Source organism: Pleuronectes platessa, chromosome 7 (assembly GCF_947347685.1).
Source record: "Pleuronectes platessa chromosome 7, fPlePla1.1, whole genome shotgun sequence".
NCBI classification, from domain to species: domain Eukaryota; kingdom Metazoa; phylum Chordata; class Actinopteri; order Pleuronectiformes; family Pleuronectidae; genus Pleuronectes; species Pleuronectes platessa.
In genome coordinates, this window is record NC_070632.1 from 10,502,161 (window position 1) to 10,525,408 (window position 23,248).

Genomic DNA, 23,248 nt, shown 5'->3' on the forward strand with positions numbered 1-23,248 from the left:
GTGAATCCACACGAGTTTAAATCGAAATCCAATCATCAATTCATGATTGGAATGATTAACTTCTTTTGAGAACATCTACTTTCAGTATGTCTGATATAAAGTTATGTAACAAAGTTAAAGTAAATTTACAACATTTCAAAGATATTCCATATAAATGCTTCAACACTGCGGGATGCTTTAACACAGTTTTTTGGATGTTACCTATTCATGAATGTAGCACATTTCAAATATTATTTCTGAACATAATTACGTAGTTATCTAGATATCTATATTTGGACAATTATATATAGTGTATTTTATTTGCACATATATTTAGGTCCTACATTTAAATAATTATTATCTACATTTGAAATCTATGTTTAGCTGTCTATAACGAATAGATATTCTGGAATATAGGAAATTAAAATGTATATTACTTTGTATAATATTTAATGCAATGTGAAATTCTAATGTTTTATATGTTTAACAAGAACACCGTTTTATCTTTCGGTGTGAAGTGACCACCGTATCGTTGTTATTGTCGATAACAACGAATAAAATATTGTTAACCATGCGCATTTGTAATTTGCGCAGATTTAAATAAAGAAAAGAAAAATAAATTAAAAAAAAGAAAAAAGCCCCGGAAACGTCGGTCCTGTGACCGGAAGTGCAGAAACGCGGATGTGCTTTGTTGTTGTTTCTCCTCGGCTGTCAGCTGTTTTCTGCAGAAGTAGAGTTATAATAGCAGCAGAGAGAGGAAACAGTCGCTCACCAGAGGAAGAAGGTAACACGACCGCTGCTCTGCTTGTTACTTTAGCTCGGAAGCTAACGGGGATTATATCCGTGCTATCTATGACTCGTTGCAGCTGCTGTGATGAAAATATCCGAGTCACTGGAGAAGATGTGAAGTTTAATAACGTGTCTGTTCAAAACTACAGTTCCTTTTAATGCAGATATCAGCCCTGACATCCGCTACTAGAGACGCTGCACACGTGGTTTCATTCAGCTCTATACCACTCTCACAGGTCTGACTTCAGGTTTGTATTCCCAGGTGTTTTCCTCTGGATCGTCGTCATGGAGGAGCCCACAGCCTCCGGTGTGTTCTGCGGCCGAATGCTGAGCATGGTCAACTCCGAGGACGTCAACGCCATCATCCAGGCTCAGAGACACATGTGAGTGTTGGTGTCATCTGATGACCATCACGTGTCACTCCTGCTTCCTCTTATCACTGCATAGGAAATGTTGTGCTGGTTAGACCTCGTTCAGACCTGGTATTAACATCCATCCTGAGGGATCCAGTCACAAGTGGTCAGCTCTATGTACAGGTCTGAATGCACCCAATCGCATCTTCAGTGCTCCTTTAGGTCTGATCACCGCTATGTGAACACAAATCCTTACTAACTTACTCACTAGTACTGAGACACACACACACACACACACACACGCACACACCAAAACATACACATTTGTAAACTCAGACTTGGTCAAATAGAACATGATTGGGTCTTTACCAGGTGATTATTTTTTGTGTGATCATTTGTGATTGGATTGCTCTGGAAGGATGGTATCACCAGGTCTGAACAGGGCCTCATACTTTATTTGACAGTGATGCTGCTCTGTCCCTTCCTCATTGCAAACTGGCCCCTGAAGATTATTGTTGTTTTGCTGATTAATTGCGGGAAACAGGCTCGACCGCTTTGAGAAAACCAACGAAATGCTGATCAACTTCAACGGGCTGTCAAATGTGCGACTGCAGCAGATGAACGAGCGCTTCCTGCTCCACACACGAACGCTGGTGGAGATGAAGAAAGATCTGGACAGCGTTTTCAGACGGATCAGGTAAACGCTGCCCCACCAGGGGAAACACACACAGACACACAAACACACAAACACAATCTCTGATTATTCGTCTACTTTTCTTCCCCAGGACACTTAAAGGGAAGGTCGCTAAGCAGTACCCAGAAGCTTTCAGCAGTGAGTTCTCATTTTCATTTGTCATGCCAACAATCCACTCCTCCAATTCAGCTCAACCAAATTTCATGTCTGAAATATCTAGATATCCACGAGTCACCGATTCCAGAGGACGACGATGACCAGTTTGACCCAGTTCCCCACAGTCTCCCCACAACGATCACCACGGCCACCTCGGAGCAGAGCACAGAGTCATGTGACACGAGTCCAGATGTGATCTCACCCACTGTGAGCAGATGCTCCGAAGATCTGTCTCAAGAACCGCCTGACACGCCCACCTCCGACGTCCCAGAGACGGCTGTCTTACAGGACGAAGGGCCTGACTCTGTACCTGCGGAATAGAACAAACACTTTGAATGGATTTCAGTCACTTGTAGTTGAGCTTCAACCTTAAAGTGATTTTAGCAGGAAGGTGGTGTTGTATTTATGTTGGTCTTCATGATGTTTGCTCGTTTTTCCAGTCACACTTGAAGTATTTGTTGGAAAGAGCTTCACAGCCTTGATCGTGGAGGTGGCTGTGAACTCTCTCCGAGGATGTTTGCCATGCTTGTTTGTTTTTTTGCCTACTCAGCACTGAAATAATGCACATTATACTTGAAGTTGTACAGTATGTAACTATGGATACACATGTCTTGATCACACCAGAGTAAAAGCCCTCACTCCTTATATGTTCGGAAGCATTTTCTGTTTGAAGAGATGTACTTCATGTAACTTGAATGTGAATGTTTTCTCTGCATTATAGTTAGTGTGCAAGTATTTAATACTGTTGTTGTGGTGATAATATTGGCACAGCATTATTAGTCTATGGACCTCTGTTACAACCAATGATTTCAGCAGAGTTTTATCTCCTGTTTATCGACCCAAAAAATCATGTCTCCTCTTCCATCTCGGGGAGGTTGGATACTAAGTTCACTTTTAGTTATCTGTTATTCTGATACAGAAAACCTTTTAAGGACCCTATAGATTTTCTCTTTGAGATGGAAACCACGTTGTGTGAGTGAATGATCCAACCACTCTGCTTCAATGCTACTGATTAAAGATGCAGTTATGGTTTTAAGAGGAAATTCGTAAATCAAAATCCAAAATAGGCTTAATTTGTTATTTCTGTCATATTATCTATTCACACTCTTATTTCAACCGGAATGTGTTTGTGTTTATGTTTTATATACTTAATCAGTGATATGTCTAGCTAGACAGTAAGTATAAATTAAATGAAAGTGAGAACAATTACTGATGCTTGACAAATTGGTTTTACAGAGGTGAATAATATCTTTGGTAAACTGTGTTCTTCAGTTAAAAAAGATGTGATGTAACAACTGCTATTACAAACTGAACCTGTTAATGTTCCAACAGAAAATAAAACAAGGATGCAAAGTGATAGAAATTACATTTAATGAAATGATGAGTGTGCATTTATGTTCCTCATTAGAAATAAATAACTTGATGTGCCTTGTGAGAATAACCCTGAGCAATAGAAAAATAAAATTATTATAATATTACATAGTTGAACTCCACACTTGTGTGGGTGCTGAGGTAAAAAAAAAATGCTTCACTTTAATAGCACAGATGTGACATAAATATAAACATTTATTTGACTCAAAGCTCTTAAGTAAGCAGAGAATAACTGGTTGGTTAGGTTAACTCAAACGTTTTTTATAGGTTAATCCTGTAGAGTTACCAAGTTAAACTACAAAAGGAAACTTCCTCCAGAGAACTCTGGAGCCTGGAATCTAAAACCAACCATCAAAATGTCCGAAAGTGCATGAAATCATTGTTTATATGCTCAACAAAGATGTTCTCCAGTTTTCATAAATCACATTAAAAGCCCTGAATTGGTGTTGGCAGTTCGTCTACAACCACCAGAGGGCGCTAATTCGGGATGGGAGCAGTTTTTCCAGACAACGAGGTCAAACGTCACAGTGACTTCCACGTCACATGACCGGATACTCCAGGTTCGGTGTTTAATCCTGATCACATACACTGTAAATATAGAGTCAACATGGATAATTAACGCTTTAAAAAACAATACAACCATGTTTAATTTAACCTCCGCCATGTTCTAGCCTGCTAAGCTAGCAGGTGCTAACGGTGAGCTCGATTGTTGTAATGGTCAAACGTTCAATCTGAACTTTATCGATCTCAGCTCGTCTCGAACAACCAGAGTCTCAGAGGATCGTTGAGCTCCAGCTGCGACATGAGGAGACTCACGAAGAAGAAAACTCTCACTCTGGTCAAGGAGCTGGACGCTTTCCCCAAAGTCCCGGAGAGCTACGTGGAGTCCACAGCCAGCGGCGGGACAGGTACCGACACAACACAGACACTACAGACAGCCGACAGATACACACCACAACACAGACACACTATAGATACACCACAGAGACACCACAACAGACCACAGACACCACAACAGAGACACTACCGACACAACACAGACCACTGACACAACACAGACACACCACAACTGACACACTACTCAGACACTAGAGACACTACAGACACTCTACAGATGCACCACTACAGAGACACTACCGACACACTACAGACACACTACATAACCCAGACATACAACAGACAAACAGCACAGACACAACACTGACACCACAACAAACACAATACAGACACACTACACAACCCAGACTCACTGCAGACATACTACAGACACACAACACAGACACAAAGCAGATACACCACCACAGACCACAGACACACAACAGGCACACTACACAGACACAACTCAGACACATGACAAACTCACAAAAGACATCATAACAACCCACAGACACACAACCGATTCACCACAACACATGGCAGATACACAGCAGGTGACAGACTCAACTGTAGTGTCCATGGAGGGAGTGTAATGTCCCCTGTGTGTGTGTGTGTGTGTGTGTGTGTGTGTGTGTGTGTGTGTGTGTGTGTGTGTGTGTGTGTGTGTGTGTGTGTGTGTGTGTGTGTGTGTGTGTGTGTGTGTGTGTGTGTGTGTGTTTCCTCTACAGTGTCTCTGATCGCCTTCACCCTCATGGCTGTTCTCGCCATCCTTGAGTTCTTTGTGTACACGAGGACGTGGATGAGATACGAGTACGAGGTGGACAAAGACTTCAGCAGGTGAGACTCACACACGTGGTTATTATTGTTGTTATTATTATTATTGTTGTTGTATTTTATTATAAAATTATTTGAATGGGCTGGGTGTCTACTGCAGTACAGTTCAACATCAGTACAGACGACTTCCTTCAAATTGATCCTTGCAGGACTGTTCATCTGTGTTAGTTTGAACTTGGTGTTCATGATGAATGGTGTTAATGGACACGTCTGCATCTGCTCTTCATTTACAGTAAACTCCGGATCAATGTAGACATCACAGTTGCTATGAGATGTCAATGTAAGTACAAACATCTTCGGTTTCATTGTCATTTCTTTAGTTTACAAAAGAAAGTATGATGATGTGTTTTTATGCTTGTGTTCAGATATTGGTGCAGATGTCCTGGATCTGGCAGAAACCATGGTCGCATCTGATGGTTTAAAATATGAACCAGTGAGTTTGAGCTCCTACATTTACTTCACTCAACAATAAAGACGAGGAGAAAAAGTGTTCAACTCCATTACGACTCTTATTTATTAATTTTTATTCAATTCTTAAAGCTTCTTCATACTTGTCTCACAATTTCTTTTTCCTTTCCAGGTCAACTATGAACTGTCTCCACAGCAGAAAATGTGGCACATGTAAGAATAAAACTGGTTGTACCTAGAATATCCTGGATCCTTTCTTTTATTTACATTCAGCAAGCAGTTGTCTTTAAGTGGCAGATAATCAAGTGTATACTCAATGCGATTGCTACAGGTTGTTTTGAAAATTACTATAATGTTCAATTAATCTGTTAATTATTGATTTATTGTGAATTAATTGTTACAGCTCATTAAGTGGCAGCAGTAAATCTAAAGCAAACCAAAGATATTCGCCAACTATATAAAGTAGTAAAGTCATTGGTACCGTGTGATTTCACCTGATTTGTACTGATTTAGAATTTAAAATGCTGGTTCACCTTTTGACTTTCCTCTAATTCGAAGTGAGCTCTAACTTTCTGTCTCTGTCAGGACTCTGCTGCACATCCAGGAGCGTCTGAGAGTAGAGCACGCTCTTCAGGACATCATCTTCAAGGCAGCGTTAAAAGGAGATCCTCCTGCTCCTGACCAAAGGTACAAGCTCCTAAAATATTCTCTTTTCCTTTTAAAGTTGGAAAATATTATTACAATGATAAGGAATTGATCAACCTCACATATAGCTTTAATAAATAATTCCCTCGTCGTTTTATTTTTTCCTTTTCCCCACAGGGACGACAGCATCACTTCCCTCACCGCCTGCAGGATACATGGACATATGTATGTTAACAAGGTGGCAGGAAACTTCCACATCACTGTTGGCAAGTAAGTGTCTGTCTGGTGATGAACACGCTCATAATGATGTGTTAATAACTTAGTTATTAGATATGTTGCATTTATCCAGAAGATGAGAATTAAACCTGAACATGTTGTATCATTGTCCTCCACAGGTCCATCCCTCACCCCAGAGGTCACGCTCATCTAGCTGCTCTCGTCAGCCATGACTGTGAGTTTTTTATTTTTAACAAAACATTGATGCTCTGCTTCTTTAATCACAGTACAAATGAAATGGGCTGTGACATATTAAATGTTGAAGATAACGGTTCTGACTTGTCACTGTGCTGCAGCTTATAACTTCTCTCACCGGATCGACCACCTCTCCTTTGGAGAAGCGATTCCTGGGATAATCAGCCCGTTGGACGGCACAGAGAAAATCTCAGCTGAGCGTACGTCCGTGGCCTCAAACACAAATCAATTATTGTTTTCATTTATGCTTTAATATGCTTTTTTATTGACGGTGCTGTGACAATTCTCTGTAGCAAACCACATGTTTCAGTACTTCATCACCATCGTGCCCACCAAGCTGAACACCTACCAGATTTCTGCTGAGACGCATCAGTACTCAGTCACAGAGCGGGTAGGTTTGAATTCAGCTCATGTTTGTGTATTTGTGTTGTGTGCTATCTTTCAGTGCGTTAATATGTGTTTGTGTTCCTCTTCAGGAGCGAGCGATAAACCATGCTGCAGGCAGCCATGGGGTCTCAGGGATCTTTATGAAATATGATATCAGTTCTCTGATGGTCAGAGTCACTGAACAGCACATGCCTTTCTGGCAGTTTCTTGTCAGACTCTGCGGCATCGTCGGAGGAATTTTCTCCACCACAGGTAGATAAACTGTTTTACCTAGTATAATGATTCATCAAGTACCAGATGCATATGTACAAAACTAAACTGGAGCTTTATGATGATTGGGCTGGTACCTTTAGGCAACAGCCACACGTATATGTTTTAGATTTAAAACACGTCCCTGTTGCTACATTTATATATGTTGTTGTTATTGTTGGTTTGAAATGTTGTGTTGTAGTATGGACGGGCAGAAACAAATCAAAACAATTGACTGCAGGGGGTATAATCTGCTTCCTGTTTACACTGGTACCCACATGACCAGTGTATGTGAATGGTCATGTGATGTGCGTTTACAGATGCATTTAGTATGGAAGGGAACTATTATTATTATTATAATGGAGTTAAAACCCTTTTTGTTTTACAATGCTGCTTAAACACTTATACTCGCATATTCTGAGCAGCCATTGGCTTGAAATGGATTAATTCATCTACAATATAAAAAATCCATTAACAGAAACTTACAGAAAGAGAAAGATCAAGCAAAGTGAAAATATAGGAACACACTCACAAACAGTCCCACATGGAGCTAACAAATTCATTTTTATACTGGTGTGAACTGAAAACAGAGGCAGCACATGTAACCACTGTTCCTCATGCGGTGATGGAGTCACTGTAGAAGAAGAGTTCAGTTAATGAGAGCAGACATTCAGTCTTACATAAACAGAGTAAAGCATCTGGGAAAAAGCCATAAATCCTGCTGCATGTATTATTTATGGATTTCTGTCAGATGCAGACTCAACATCGTCTTCTATATAAAAAAGCACAGAGAGATCAAACCTGCTTTCACCTCATCTGAGCTCATGAATGTCAGTGTCTGTGAACCGGGTCTTTGTCTCTCGCAGGGATGCTCCATAGCATGATCGGCTGCCTGGTCGACGTCATCTGCTGTCGTTTTCAGATGGGAATCTACAAACCTCTGACGGTAAACCAATCAGTGATCCTCGCTTTGAATTGAAACCCGTTGTTAAATTGATGAGGGAAATCTAACTCTCTTGGTGTTTTTCATTATTAATCATCAGGAGGCTCCTCTGAATGAACAAGAAACCAGTGAAAGCTCAGTTCCTCCTCCTCCTCCTCCGGAAGATCTCTCACAACAATGAGACGACAACAACTCAGCTGCCGTCGGCTGACGACTCCCCAGCTGCACCTAAACCACTAAAACAGCACAGCCTGACTCATGTGGGTTTTTGGGCCGAGGCTGAGATTAGGGAGCAAAATACAAACATGAAGAACAGGAATTGAGAAGATATATATAATTTTTAACATAAAATGTGAACAAACACATTCTCTGCAATGTTTATCCTGTAAATTTAGTTTAAATATCGGCAAACGCAGATGGCGATACGTCTGTAAAAGGCTCATATTGACCTGCTGATAAATTGATCGGGTTCTACCAATCAGCGGTGAGATGCTGGGAAAATGTTTACAAGTTGTTTTATTTTGAAATATGTGTTTCTTCTGAGAAATGTGTAAATAATTGTATCTTGTTTATTTCTATTGGATGGATGTGAGATTGTTATTGGTACCTCCTCTAATGTAATTTCCACTGGAAGCGTCACCAGGACCAAACTACACACATGATTTACATCATTATTACAGTGTGTTCAGACCCACACAGGAGTTTCTGCTGATTCTCACCTTTTCTCTGCGTTATATTTCCAGCTACACACTTGATTGACAGATGTGGTTTTAGCTTTTTTCAGATTTTTTCCCCCCATGTTCTTTGGTGACATCAGAAAAAGCAGTGAAGAAAGTGTTCAGCCCCGTTTAGAACTGTGTGAAAGTCTGGTATTGTGCCTGTGTGTAAATGATTGTTGCAAACATGAGGCTGACTTGTTAAATAAAATCCACTCTGATGTGGTTTCATTGTAAATAGTTATCTGTGTCTCTGGTATGTTCCCCCACGAGTGCTGCAAAAAGATCACCTTTGCCTAAGTTGACATTCTCAGGTTCCCTTTTATAAAAATTCACAGCTTGAACTTCAAACTGAGGCCTTTCCCGTTGTTTGTGTTGGATACTGAAGATGTTTGGTTTTAATATCAAAACACCAACTTTAATTTCCTGATATTTACATCTGATCTAGAGTTCTAGGTGAGCAACAGTGTAGCTATAAAGCAAATACAATTTTAATATTTCGTTATTTATCCCTCACCTGCCATCATATCATCAAACATTAGTGATAATGTAAAAATCTGGAAGTGAAAACTGATGTTGAATGTGTGAATATTCACATTTGAGAAGCTGGAAATAGAATTTAACACTTTCCCCATTAATTGATTAATCTATTGACTTATTGTTTCAGAGGTTATGAAGTAAAACAACAGCCAGAGAATAGTATTTTACACCATGTCAAGAGTTTATTTGACAGTATTTCAGAATATCTTTCAGTAAACAAGTTTTTTTATTTTTTAGCAAAATGTAATATATCAGTACTGTCGCATTTCATAAAAATAGTTGTTCACGTCTTTGAAACTACAGTATCAATGATACAGTAAACCATATTTGTAGGAATACAGCTGTACAAGGTGAATAGTACACAATTAACACTACACAGTTATACTTGATCTCAATGGGGATTTATGAACGTGCCATCCTTCACGGGTTCAGATAAAGCATTTTTTTGTTTTGTTTCTGTTTACAAAATCACTCACAGCAGGCAGGGGGGGAGGGGGGGGGGGGGGGCTGGATGACATAATCTCTCACCTACATACACTGAACACCTTCCTACGGCCTCATGGCTGGTCCCATGCTAATCGCTAACCTGAACCACAGGTGTATTCACCCTGTCCAGTCAGCTCACCAACATCCAGAGGACTTTTTACCCAGAAGACACTGGGACGACTCTTTACGCACAGGGTCGTGCTCGAGTTCCAGATCCAAACGCAAACGGCTCGGATCTGTCGTCATTCAATCCCACTTTTAACAATGCTTATGTTTCTTCTTTTAAACTTATATTTCCTTCAGTACTCAAAAACGGTGGTGGTCGATTTTGAATGAGAGCAAACGAACAATATCAAAATGGAGATAAAAGCAGGAGGATGGTGACTTGATCTGTGGTTTAATAGCAGCATGCCTTCGACTCGATAAATGTATGTTTCACGGAAAATCGCCGCTTCCTGCGCTTGTGTGTGTGTGTGTGTGTGGAACAGACAAATAAAGCTGAAATTAACACACAACCGAAACCAGGGTCCACTTAGATAATAACCCTGTCTGGAATAACGTTCACGGCTCGACTCTCCCAGGTTTACTCTCCAAGACGAGGGTGTAATGCTACAGGCTACATCGTTTCCCCTCTCTCGACACCAGGGGGGGACGAGGGCAATCGTAGACTTTGATTCGCTATAAAGCTGAGAGTGCATCAAGATAACTGCAGATACTGCTCGGTGTTAAGTCCGAAGGAAACAGGCCCCACAACTCAACGGGCTGCTGATATGTGTGTGCGTGGTCACTAACATCTGTTTTGCATTCAGTTCCCAGAACAAAACAAATCCCTACAGCTCTGCATTAGTTTGAGTAAGGCACTCCGCCCCACCTCGTAACCATCGGCCTCCTCCTCCCCGCACCGATGCCCCTCTCCCACAGTGATGTGGTGCACTTAGCACAGTAAAAGGCATAGAAATGGGAATTATAGACGGGACAGTTTTTTTTTTCTTCTTTCCTGTTGAGCATCAAATGAAGACAGCACAGCTTCGAAATTCTGCACAATGACTGCATGGTTGACTTGTGATCGTGTTGTGTACATCACTCAGAACAGTATGATGAGTTCTTACTAAGCCAACTGTCGTCAGTCACCCAGAAGTTGAGTTTAATGAAGAAAAAAAAAGAAGAAGAAGATGTCTGTCTCACATGAGACTGTTCAGCTCCACAGAGGATGTCCTCCCGATGTTCTACCTCTAGAAGACATGTGAGTCCCTGTGTTACGACATGGTGGTTTTACATCCATGCACACGACCACTGCCTCCCTCAGCGGTTTGGTGACTCTCACAGTCTTTGATATGTAGTCATAGACGAGGCCGCGGAACTATTGATCCTAAAATACTGTCCTGTGTTTTTTATCTTTTTTTCTAACTACAACACTGCCTTAAAAAACACCGACAGGTTTGTTTTGGAGTTTACCAAATGTACATATTTATCACATCTTTACATTTACAGTATATGATATATCGGTAGGCGTGTGAGATCTTGACATATGTCGGGTTAACCACATGGGTCAGTGCCATGTCCTCCAGGAGTTTCAGTGTCACTTCCTCCATCTGACACATTTGTCGTCTCATTTCTTGCCACTGCACAGAGAAAAATGGAGCACGAGTAAACCTCTTGGCTGCACATATGTCTCTCTCCGGAGACCAACCTTTTTCCGTATGAGGTTATGTTGCACTAACCGATGTGAACCAGATTCCGTTGAGCGGTTAAAGTATGTTAACTCAGACATCTGAGTCTCTCCGTCTGGGATCAGAACATCAACTCTGGCCTCCGAGGGTCTAAAATGTCTTCATACCGAGTCCATCAGGGTTTATACTCTATGTCACAATAGCTGTGAACATTTCTCTGTTTTTAAGGTGGCGGGTGTAATAATCATCTGGTAAGAACAAAACAAAATATGATTTTAGAAGTAAATGGAGAAGAAAACAGAACAGAACGAGGGAGCGAGGGAGATTTACAGTTGTCTAAGATATCTGATGGTGAACTGAATGAGGAGCCAGACAGTGTGATCCAGTTCAAACCAGCTAGATCCTTTCTACCTGCTAACAGTGGAGGTCCAGGACCTCAGCGTGCCAGGCAGTTTATCAGACCCAGGAATGTTCCAGGGTCCGGGGGAGGCCGCTGCACTCCTCGCAGGAGGATCCTCCACAGTTTTCGAGGGGCAGCAGAGCCCACTGTGACCACCGGCCCTCTCCTCTTCTCTGAGGTACAGACCTCGAGACACCGGCCTCTCCTGGAGGTTGACGTGTCCATCTCCACTTGCCAGAGAGGCTCCGTTTGAATTCACACTCACATATGTGTCCCAGGGCCAGACAGTGCTCATGGCCTGTGTGTGCAGGCCCTTTCTCTCACAGCAGGGGGAGCACGTCTCCTTCGGCCTCTCTCTTCTTTCGACGGCCCTCCCCAGGACAGCTTTATGAGGCAAAGCCCGAGGCTGTCTGTCAACCAGTCCACCGTCCACCTCTCCAGACCCCTGAGGGGCTCCCTGCCCCCTGATGATGCCCCTCTGCTGGGTGGACCTGCCACCTGTAGCCCCTCTAATGGAGCAGTGGTCTGTCAGCTGTGGAGCTTTCTCTGCCATGCACACTGTGGCCTCTAGGAGGAGTTGATGGGGGGAGTCTGGGGCTGAGGCTGGATGGGATGAGAGCAATGGAATCGGGTGGGGCTCAAGGGTCACTTCCTGCAGGGCAGAGTGGGCTGTAGAAAGGGAATCCCAGGGGTTGGTAGAGTCTGCTGGGCGGGAACAGAACACAGTCAGCTGCACTGAGATGAAAAAGAGGGATGGGACCAGCATGCACGTGCATAGAGAGAGAAAAGAGAGAGGAGAGGAGGAGAAGAAAGAAAGATGTACATAATAACACAGTGACACAACACATCCTGATAAACCTGAGAAACCTGCATGCATTACATTACATTTCATTTAGCTGCTGACCACGTGATTTGTTACACCCACTGCAAACACCACATCTACACATACAGACGTGTGTGACGGGACTTCTTTATAATATTATAATGTCATGTGACAGACTTATCCTCACTGCCCTCTTCAGGAAGATGCAATTTCAACTGGAGAGGGTCACTTCTTGTAATATTGCACGACAGCACAAACAACACACACACACATACGTCTGCTGTTTATCTCATGCGTACACTCATGCACACATGAATGCATGCCTCGAGTAAATCCACCGAGCACACAGATTAGACAGTATGGAGAGGGAGACGTGCAGTTTTTCACAAACCGTGTCTTTAGAGTGGCCCATTAGGAAGAAATAGGGGGAGCTTAGTGTGTCACCTTTCATGCACATGGAGAGGTTGGGAGGTACCATTCCTGAGGGAAGGCAAGTAAAAGCCTATACCAATCATTAAACTTAAAGCAGAGGGGCTAGAGAGCAGGTTGTTATTCTAGTGTTTGATCCATTTTTTTTTTCAACATAAAGAAAAGTTTTAATTCAGATGACAGAATAGAAGAGGAGTAAAAATGCACAACGATATTAATACATGTTGTTAATATGCTCTTGAGAATATTTAGCATTTGCAAGAAAAAAGCAGTTCTGGTTAAAAACAGTGATCAGTTCAGGGACTAGAGACAGAGACAGAGAAGAAAAGTTTGGACATTCGGAGACGTCTGTTTCTGTCCGGGGGGGGGGGGGGGGGGGGGGGGGACTCACCATAATCTGGCACCTGTCCCGTGCCTCTCTTTAACAGCAGCCTGACCCGCCGGCCTCCCGCCTTGATGAGTTCAATGGCTCGGGCATGAGTCATGTCTCGAGTGCTGTCCCCGTTAATCTCTATGATCTGATCCCCCACCTGAAGGACACACACAGAGGGCACGGCCGGAGTCTGTCAAACTGTGCTCGTCCAAAATACGTCTGTTCAACACAACCACTGGAGCAACCGGGAAATACACTTAGACAGAAGTTACAGAGGGTGAGCGGAGGGTTACTCTGTCACCTGGTTCACATGCACTTATTCTCTTCCTTCTCTAGCATGTAAGTCAAGAGGGAGAGAAGGACAGACAGTAAAAATAAATATCTGAATTACAGATACAGAGCAGAGGAACAACAGATGTGTTTTTAAAAGGTAAAAATACTTATTGAGATTGAATGCTTAGTGTTATACTTTTACACCAACTTTAAATCTACTTAAATATAACACGAGGACATGTGTGATTTTATTTTTGTCAGAAGTCAAGATTTACAAACTTAGACGCATTCTCATGTGAGTGACTGGATTATTACACTTCACATCTTCATATCAAACCAACGGTAATCATCTCCCAAAGAGCATTTTAACTTTATAAATGTCTGGTCTCATCTTCATCTCCTCACCCTCATCCTTCCATTACGTATGGCAGGACCGTCTTCAGCAAGGCGCAACACAAACAGGTCCATCTTGTACTCTCTACCTCCGCGGATACTGAAGCCGAAACCTTTGGCACATTTCTCCAGCTCCACTGTGAAGTAGTCGTAGTCCTGCGGAACAAAACGCACAGCGCATGCAACAACACCTAGAGCAAATGACAGTATGTGACCATGGAGAAAAGAAGGATCTCAGGCACGCTCCCCACTGTGTGCACACAGGTGTGTAGACTTCCTGCTTAAAACAGTGTCAGCTTAAAGGGATAGTTCACCCAAAAGTGAAAATTCACTCTTTATCTACTCACCCCTAGGCCGATGGAGAGGTGGGTGAAGTGTTTTGTGGACTCAAACATTTCACCCACCCCTCCATCGGCATAGTGGTGATTAGATAAGACGGTTGTTGGCGAAGCTGTACCTGGGGTCTGAAGTCAGCAGGGAGCCCCAGGGGGAACTGTGCTGCGGCAGGATGTGGTCTAAAGTCCAGCAGACCCGGCGGGTGTCGATAGTCCAGGGTGGGAGGCTGTCGATAATCGGTAACCGGCGGATGGCGGTAATCTACCGGAGGTTGCCTGTAATCAGTGAACGGAGGATGGCGGAAGTCAGGTTTGACATCCTGTCTGGCTTTTACCTCTGACCTGTGAGGGTAAAAACAGAGCTAAATGAGAGGAGAGGTTTGTGCCATGATGGCGGCGCTGTTTTAAAGCTACACACTGGACCTGACTGTCCCTCTGAACTCAACCTCACACCCCCAGGACATCTCGTAGATATGTACACGCTCACAGTTCAGCTTGCCACAAGAGGGACGAGGGCATAAGGATCAGTGAGCGTGTGCAGGCGACGAGGCTCATCAGCGGGAGGATGGAGATATCACTCTGTGTTTTGAGACTTTTATCAAGGTCCCACTTGTAAAACGAGCACAAATCCAGAGCGCTGGGAGTGCTGCTCTCAGTGTCGTGATCTGACTCACATGCACTTGCACTTTCAGAGTTTTGACACGGAACTGGGCCTGATCGCTGGGTTCCTGCATTATAGAAGAGGTACCTTCAGTAAATTATTCACTGACACTGTAAGAGCTAAGTGGCGTTACGCAACAAAGTTGAAACCAGCCTGAGACTGAGAGTCGGACAAAAGACGGCTCGCTCTCATCTCTACACACCGCTGGATGTCGGTCACCTTTAAAGCCTCCTTCAAGACACAGAACTGTTTAGCAAATCTCACAAAACGCTCCTGCTGGATACCGACAACATCATCCGTCTTACCTGCCGTCGTGGAGGTAGAGCTGTGGAGGGAGGCCGGAGGGCTGGCTGACCGGGCTCTGCTGGGATCCAGCTGGTGGGGGCTGGGAGGCTGCGGGTGCAGGAGGGCCCGTCACCGCTTGACCCGTCTGAGTGAGTGTCTGGCCGGACTGGACAGGTGCCTGACCTGGCTGCATGGCCGTCTGGCCCGGCTGGGGAGCCGTTTGGCTGGGCTGGATGCTTCCTTGGCTTGGCAGGGCTACAGGGCTGGGCTGGGTCTGAGGGCTGTGTTTCTGGGTCATGGGGCTCTGCTTCTCTGAGCCGGGGCCAGAATGAGAACCTGTGAGAGAAAGAGAGTCAGACAAGAGTTCATCCTCGGTGGAACATATCAGCCTCTGAAGGTGGAGAGATGTAGACAAATCTGAAAGAGATGCTCAGGAATTTTTGTTTTGTAGCAATATATTTGATCAAATGACTGAGTTACCTGCTGAAGAAAGCTTGTTATAAAATACGCAATCAGAGCATTTGATAGTTTCTCAATGTCATTAGTCAAGGTTGAAAAAATGGTTGCTCTTACTGAAACATTCGAGTTTGCTTTGGCTTTTTGTCGCGTCAGAATATTTCACATAAAGTTTCACCTTGACCAAACAAAATAAAATACATCCTGTTTACTGACTTCAGCGGGTTTTCATCTTCGAGTACAAATACAAACCTAAACAAGCAGCCATTAAAAACTCCCATTGACAAACCCTCAGACACTCACCCTCCTCTGGAATGATGTGCAGCGTGACCGTTAGCCCAGCGTCTTTGATGAGCTTGACGATGTCTGCGTGAGGCATGCTGATGATGGACTGTCCGTTCACAGCCAGGATCCGGTCGCCCACCTTCAGCTTCCCGCAGCGGTCTGCCGGGCTGCCCTCGATGATTCGTCCTATTTTATGAGGCACAGCTGGAGACAGACAGAAACGAGGGGAAGGAAAGATGTGGAAACAGTTTATACAGTCAGTTTAGTCAGAGTCAGTTTTAAAGCAACAGTTTTTCTACAGATATACAAATATGTTTAATGAAGCTCTATCACAAACCTTTATATTTTATCTTAATATCTTTTATTGCCAAGAATAGTTACAGAAAACTGAAAATTCATATCAATATTCTCTGTGTTTGATAGATGTGTGTATTCCTCCAAATCGACTCCAGAATCCCACAATCTGTTTAAAGACAGCAGCTCTTAGTGTAACCACACAAAGACGCATTTAACACTAGTAACACTTACTTTGCTTTGAATTAAGATCAATATGGGACTAAATAAATAGACCTCGGCTACTGCAAGTTCTCTATCTATTGACTGGGATAAGAAACACTGCTCGAGTAAATAAATTGGTAGGGGACCCGGAGCCCACTGGTTATTAGTAAAGCAGACACAATGAATATTAGATTTGTACTTCTGTTTTACTCGGAGTAGAAAAAAACAATCTGATCTCCTATAAGTGCTTTTAATAAATGTTTAATATTTAACGGTTTCTCAAATATACGACCGACAGAGACATCATGTCATTCCCTCAGGATCGTTGGTCATTAGGATTTAATCTTTAGCTTTAGGCAACTCACTGATGACAGCGGCGTTCTCCGGTCTGTTCAGGGAGCTGATGATGACGAAGCCGAAGCCCTCGTTCTCCTTGCGGTGAATCACCACATCACTGGTTTGCAGCCCGGATCCCTCTGGAGGAGAGGTGGCAGCGGGGGCAACGATGGCTGGAGGGCCCGAGGCCGAGGCGGCGTCGCTGCGTGGGGAGCTGTGTTGTGTCGACACTGAGCCGGGGCTGCGGCCGTTCACAGGACACAGTTCACCTGGAGGAGAGGAGGCGTGAGAGGGGAGAGGACGAGTGAGGGCAGCCTCTGTGCTACTGTAAAACACAATCAGTTCACTCCCAGAGGCTATTTATTCATTTTTTAAAAGCAGCTCAAGATGTAGCCACCGGAGGAATTCCAGGTCTGCACACCTCTGCACCTGCAGCTGGGACTCTCTGTAGAGGTCTAAGTCTGCATGTGTCTGCCACATGACATCACTGTTGTATTACACTTAACGACCCAAACCACAGAGGCAGCTACTCTGCTCCCAGCGAATAAAGGATAGACGTGTGATCTACGTCTGCAGAAAATGTGTGTGGGTGAGAAGAACACGCAGATCCCACACACAGACTGTCAGCATGTGTGTCCTGTCCAAGTCGTCTTCTTCCACTCGATGCCAGTGAAATGTGCAGCATGTTCTCCAGGCTTCGTAAAGTGTGAAAAAGAAAAAGAAAAAGAACAAACAAAATAAACAGATCAAACTTGTCCTCACCGGGCATTTGCACTCTCCTCCTCACGGTCAAGCTGACTTGACCGTTGCGAGCAGCCGCATGCATCAGGTCTATCACGTATTTGTGCGGTTTCCCAGCAACCACGTTTTTATCCACAGAGATGAGCTCGTCCCCGGGTTGCAGCCGCCCATCGCGCTCGGCGGGCGTGTTCTCTATGATGGCGCCGATCACAATCTGTTTAAAGACAATCGATGTTAGCAGCATAGAGGACGACGAGGGGGGACGAGACAGAGACGCGGGGAAATCACACACACGTTTCTTTATCGAGCTTCTTAAAGTCGTTTTGGATGAGTGGAACTTTTTTTTTTTTTTTCACTTTCCAAAGATTCTGCAGCCATATTCTCCATGTATCACAGTTTGCATGCTGGTGGACACTTGCACACGTTGGCAAGGCGTTACTTCAGTATGGGAGGTACTGAGCAGTTAGAGGGTGGGTGTATGCGTGTGTGTATGCGTGTGTGTGTGTGTGTGTGTGTGTGTGTGTGTGGATGGATGTCATGTCTGTTGTGTGAGCTGTAACTGGATGAAGAGTGTGAGATGAGGTTAAGTGCAGGTTTGTGTGTATGAGGTCAAAAATGTGTGTGGTCCAGCCCGTCCCATACGAGCCTTGTCACGGGCGTCCGGACTCACAGCCTGCACGGCCTCGTCTCCCCCCAGGATACGGAAGCCGAACCCGGTCTTCTCCCTCAGCAGGTGCACCTCCACCTCCTCATACTCTGGACCTGGCACGCGGAGAGGCAGACATTTACATTTAATTCCATCCTCTACTATGTGTGTGACGTGACAGTAGCTCCCTCTACCATGATCTAAAGGGTCTATACTCACGTCGGCTCTCGTAGATGGCTCTCGACTTCTCATAAAGGTCATAAGGGTCAGGTTTGCTGAGGTCGAAGCCTTCGGTTGAATCCGGCACAGAGGTGCGGTGCTGCGGCTGGTTCGGGAACGAAGTGCCAGGCGGCAAGAGCTGACCGGACAAGCTCGCCTGGGGGCTGCCATGTGGGTCCCACTGGTCTGTCAACTACAGGAACGAGAGATGTTTAATTGAAGGTATGGGATCCCATGTTCACCGTGACCCAACACGCCTGTTCTTCAGTTCATGGAGGTGAGCAGAAGAACCCTAATCCCCATCTATTCCAACACAGGCTACAACTGGTTAAAATGTGACACTTCAAGAACAAGACATGAAAATGAGAGTTGGAATCTGACGCCACCTCCCACTTGAACAATGGAATACTGCGTTCTAATGGACCAGTCTAATCTGTGTAGTATTGGATCACTTTGGGGCGGCTGTGCACGATGGAGCTTCATGTGTCACTTCTTGAATCAGCTGTAGAATGATCAACATACACTGTGATCTCCTTTTCAAGCTTTTCATATGAGTGGAAGTTGCAATAAAGTAAAACAGCTTTTTAAGGCAGATTTAATAATGAATTTACTTCCCTTTTAACAATTTAAACTCACTCTTACATACAGAGGGCTTTACAGTCAAGCTCCTGCATTTTGTGGCTGCTCTACTTCACCCTCCTCACTCATCAGCGTGCTCTCCTAGGTCCACTAAGCTAATGCACTTGTTCCCGCCCACACACTTTAAGAATCATGGCACTGGAGTTTTTGACGCCGTAGAACCTAAACTGTGGAACATTTTGCCCCGAAGGTCTGACGATTATGTGGATTCTGTAAAAAAAACCAGCAAAAGACCCATCTGTTGAAACAGGCGTCTGGGTAATCTGTTTGTAATTAAACTTTATTTACTCACTGAGATGAGATGAGATTCTTCATGTCGGCATATTCTGACTAATATCATGAATGATTGCTGATGGTACGAGTGGTAACAGCTGCAGTGTGAGTGTGAATCTGAGGAGCTTTTTCCCATCTGGCTGGATCTGATGTGATCGAACCAATGAGCTCAGGTCAGGAGAGACTGGTTCATTTTACAATAAAGCAGAAGACAAATGCCTCCGAGGCAACAACAACGATCCTATCAACTGTTATTTCTCTTCCTGGCTTCGAAAAACGAATCACACACAGACAAACACACACGGACCAACACACAATGGACATACAGCGAGCACGCGGACGCACATTTGGTTCAATCATTGTACCTGTTTGGACGCCTTCCATGGAGAGATGTGGCCTGAGGGAGGAAGAAAGAAAACACAGATGAAAGAGAGCAAACGCCAACGATCCGTCTGTGCCTTATCAAACACAAAAATACAGACAATTAGAATTATACAAACAAAAACATGTGTAATGGAAGCTACAGTTTGTGAAAAGGTTTCTGCGAATGCGAGTTGTTAAAATACTCAGTTTCATATTCTTCTGTTTTGACTTTGTGTAACTTTTCCTGAACGGGTTTTGGTCGTTGCATTTGTTTTCAACATAATTACATCATTAGCTGCAGGCAAAAACAAGGACCCCCCCTCCCCCACACACACGCACTCACACACGCACACAAACACTTATCTGTGTAGGTCATATTTTATCTGCATGTAGAAAGCAGGGAGCACTATGCAACAATCTCATCAGCACGGCTCCCCTGTGATTCCACTGAATCAAAGACATTCATTACATGTATGCTGCTGAGACCCAGTTAGACGTGAAGGGGGGAAACATGCGAAGGCGGCCTCGTGTGTAAACATGAAGTCTGAATCTTTACACATGTGGATAGAAACACATACAGACATTCATCATGCACAAGACTCCCGCTGCACCGCCGATGAATCTTTTAACAGACGCTTGTAAATTATCCTTGGGGGGAATCCAGATATATAAAATTTAGTTTATAAGATTTGTGAGGAATGGATTCAATATATCTATGGAAGTCTCACAAACGACATCTGCCTGCTCTTTTAGATGTGGGAGATTGGCACTTGGCGACGGCCCAGAAATCAGCCAGCCACGGGAGATTTGAGGAAGATGACATATGACACATCACTTCCAGTCCATGAGAAGATAAAATGAAAAGTAAATTCATCTCTGCCAGTCCCCACACCGTTTAACTGTAACTTCAAAGTTTTTTCACACTTTTTAACCTTAGCCCTCCACTCAATTAATTATAACTACCGGGTAATTATAATCAAAAGCAGAGAGAAATAAAACTCCTCCTGTCTGTTACTGCCAGGAAGGTTTGAGGAGAGCTGTCTGTGGTGCTGAACTGATTGAGCACCGTGGCAGCAGCAGAGGGAGCGCTCTGAGGGGAAGTTGGGAGTAATAACCGGATTCTGCAGGGAATACAGGCCTTCAGGGACACTGCTGAGGAATTCTAATAACTCATTCTCATGAAACATTCCTTAATGACACACTGGAATGAGTGGGAGCCACCAGGCAATTGTCCACTCATACTAAAGAGGAGCGTCATCCTTATGGATGCATTAAAGCTTAATTTAAATGCTAATCTAGTTCATTGACATATGTGCCGGATGTGTAGTGCTCTCGTATGCACGCTGATGAATTACAAATGAATGACTGATAGACAGGTTTCATGTGCCGTCTCTCTCTCTCTCTCTCTCTCTCTCTCTCTCTCTCTCTCTCTCTCTCTCTCTCTCTCTCTCTCTCTCTCTCTCTCTCTCTCTCTCTCTCTCTCTCTCTCTCTCTCTCAGTGGTCAGGCAGTCTGGCAGGCCGCAGTCACAGACTAGCCTGCTGAGTTCTGGAAGGCCTTCAGATCCGCCTGATTGGCTCGTGCAGCCAGACAACCTTTTCTTTGTTGCCATGATCTGCATCCTTATTGGTTGAGCAAAATGTCTCCAGCCTGTGGTTGGCTCTACTTCAAATTGGGATGTCGGGAAGGAGCTGTGAACACGACCAGAGCTCAGTGGAACTCTGGCAGAGAGCCCACGCTACAGCGGAGCAGTCAGACACAGAGACAAACACACACACACACACACACACACACACATAGTCACACATTCAGCAGAAGTCTAACACCTTGTCTGTAACACAAAGAACCAATGCTCCCAGTCACATATCTGCAGTCATGTGTGCTCCCTGAATTCTGCAAAGATATCCTGCATCTGCAAACACAAACAGGCTCCTACTCCTTCCTGATATTTTGCATATATGAGTCAGAGAAGGGGACCTTATCCTCTTCCCCCCTACAAGGAGGAGAAAGTCACACACACAGAGCCAGAGAGGTTCCTGGTGGGTCAGGCCGATAGCCCCTGTGGGACCTCTGTCTTGATTTGTTTGACAGATAGCACTGATTTCAGCTTCCTATTTGAATGGCGTATCTGACAGGGAAACATGTGTGTGCCTTTGCAAAGGTTAACCACCAGGTGGCAGATGTTTGCTCTGCGGACATAAGATTCACTGCTGCTCACTGCCAACACACACAAACATGCCAGGCACGCACACAAGCGCACAATGTATTATTTTTATATTCCTGCAGCAAACACTTGAGTCATTTGTGCTGCTTATCACACTCAGTTTTAACGTAATAAGGTGATTGAATAACTCACTAAACAACATGCAGAACACAATCAATTCACTTGCATAAAGCAGCACTTTGCCAGTTCATCTCCAATACATGTTGATATTGTACCAACATCACTAAGAGCTATTGTCTCCATTGTTTCTCACATCTGCACTGCAATAAAAATCACTGTCAGACTTCAATTAATTCAACCTGAGACGCACATGAGACTGATTTCCTTCATTCCTAATTAACTATAACTCATAAATGGAAAAGCTGATCTATAATTCTTCCCTATTGCTATGTAATCATCTCAGAAACGGTGCAAAGGAACTCTCCTGGAAAACTAAAAAGTGAAACGACAAAATGAGAATGAAAACTTGACAAAGAGCTGCCGGGCGGCTCGTGGACAGCAAAAGGTGAAACTGTGAACTTTGTCTTTTTAAAAGGCCAAACAAGAGACAGTGTTAGACTCTCTGGACTCACATCTTAGTGATAAATCACCACAGGTCGAGTTCTCTCTCTGTGTGTGTGTGTGTGTGTGTGTGTAGGTGTTTGCCAGATGCCCATGGGCTCAGCAGTTCACGCAGCCTATAAGTAATTATCAAGTCATGTTTCACCCTGTGACCAGAACACTTTTTAGAGCGAGAGCACATGTCAAACAAATACAACTTTCACGTGTGCAATTTAACTTCCTTGCAGGTGGCCAAGCTCACAGGAAATAGTCGAAGTGGGGAAATGGCCACACTCCATGGCGCTCTGGCAATATTACAAGAACCCTGCACTTAAAACTTCCCCACTGTGAAATCTTTTCTCATTCCCCTTTTCAGGTACTTTAAAAAACTCCATTTTGATTTATATTCTCAGACCCAGGGTATGTGGTCTTCTGCCTCATTCATTTCAAGAGGAAAGTAAAAAGCTGAACGTGTGCAGGAGAAAACTGC

General features: G+C 43.9%; 3 protein-coding genes across 4 annotated transcripts in view; 2 read left to right on the top strand and 1 right to left on the bottom strand.

Moving 5' to 3' along the window:
• The first annotated feature begins 610 nt into the window (after positions 1-610).
• Positions 611-3,337, top strand: kxd1 (KxDL motif containing 1). Its single transcript, XM_053426150.1, has 5 exons — positions 611-763; positions 1,031-1,151; positions 1,666-1,818; positions 1,907-1,953; positions 2,036-3,337. The coding sequence occupies exons 1-5, from the start codon at positions 661-663 to the stop codon at positions 2,290-2,292; spliced, it is 681 nt and encodes a 226-aa protein (XP_053282125.1). The 5' UTR covers positions 611-660; the 3' UTR covers positions 2,293-3,337.
• A 484-nt stretch (positions 3,338-3,821) lies between these two features.
• Positions 3,822-9,109, top strand: ergic2 (ERGIC and golgi 2). Of its 2 annotated transcripts, none has more exons than XR_008339094.1 (13): positions 3,822-3,902; positions 4,094-4,250; positions 4,947-5,055; positions 5,286-5,332; positions 5,418-5,485; positions 5,633-5,673; positions 6,046-6,147; positions 6,283-6,375; positions 6,501-6,556; positions 6,678-6,776; positions 6,870-6,967; positions 7,053-8,158; positions 8,256-9,109. XR_008339094.1 is itself a non-coding variant. In XM_053426148.1 (13 exons), the coding sequence occupies exons 1-13, from the start codon at positions 4,145-4,147 to the stop codon at positions 8,334-8,336; spliced, it is 1,143 nt and encodes a 380-aa protein (XP_053282123.1). In that variant the 5' UTR covers positions 3,851-4,144; the 3' UTR covers positions 8,337-9,109. The 2 variants fall into 2 exon arrangements, 1 of the variants encoding a protein (XP_053282123.1); XM_053426148.1 differs by having other exon boundaries at positions 3,851-4,250; positions 7,053-7,215; positions 8,079-8,158.
• Positions 9,110-9,587: 478 nt separating this feature from the next.
• Positions 9,588-23,248, bottom strand: part of LOC128443924 (membrane-associated guanylate kinase, WW and PDZ domain-containing protein 2) — a 71,629-nt gene continuing 57,968 nt past the window's right edge. The window contains exons 12-22 of the mRNA XM_053426151.1: positions 19,998-20,029; positions 18,721-18,913; positions 18,502-18,617; positions 17,877-18,069; positions 17,144-17,383; positions 16,299-16,484; positions 15,560-15,875; positions 14,716-14,935; positions 14,271-14,414; positions 13,611-13,749; positions 9,588-12,669 (exon numbers count right to left, since the gene is read on the bottom strand). Of these exons, the coding sequence (XP_053282126.1) occupies positions 11,975-12,669; positions 13,611-13,749; positions 14,271-14,414; positions 14,716-14,935; positions 15,560-15,875; positions 16,299-16,484; positions 17,144-17,383; positions 17,877-18,069; positions 18,502-18,617; positions 18,721-18,913; positions 19,998-20,029 (2,474 nt within the window). The 3' untranslated portion in view covers positions 9,588-11,974. The remainder of the gene's footprint in view (positions 12,670-13,610; positions 13,750-14,270; positions 14,415-14,715; positions 14,936-15,559; positions 15,876-16,298; positions 16,485-17,143; positions 17,384-17,876; positions 18,070-18,501; positions 18,618-18,720; positions 18,914-19,997; positions 20,030-23,248) is intronic.

Bases quoted from the DNA above. Each gene is read 5' to 3' on its own strand.
- kxd1 (XM_053426150.1), top strand. From the start codon at position 661: ATGTGCTTTGTTGTTGTTTCTCCTCGGCTGTCAGCTGTTTTCTGCAGA. The intron at 1,152-1,665 runs GTGAGTGTTGGT...TGCGGGAAACAG, and splicing joins ATCCAGGCTCAGAGACACAT to GCTCGACCGCTTTGAGAAAA. The intron at 1,819-1,906 runs GTAAACGCTGCC...TTTCTTCCCCAG, and splicing joins AGCGTTTTCAGACGGATCAG to GACACTTAAAGGGAAGGTCG.
- ergic2 (XM_053426148.1), top strand. From the start codon at position 4,145: ATGAGGAGACTCACGAAGAAGAAAACTCTCACTCTGGTCAAGGAGCTG. The intron at 6,557-6,677 runs GTGAGTTTTTTA...ACTGTGCTGCAG, and splicing joins TGCTCTCGTCAGCCATGACT to CTTATAACTTCTCTCACCGG. The intron at 8,159-8,255 runs GTAAACCAATCA...ATTAATCATCAG, and splicing joins GAATCTACAAACCTCTGACG to GAGGCTCCTCTGAATGAACA.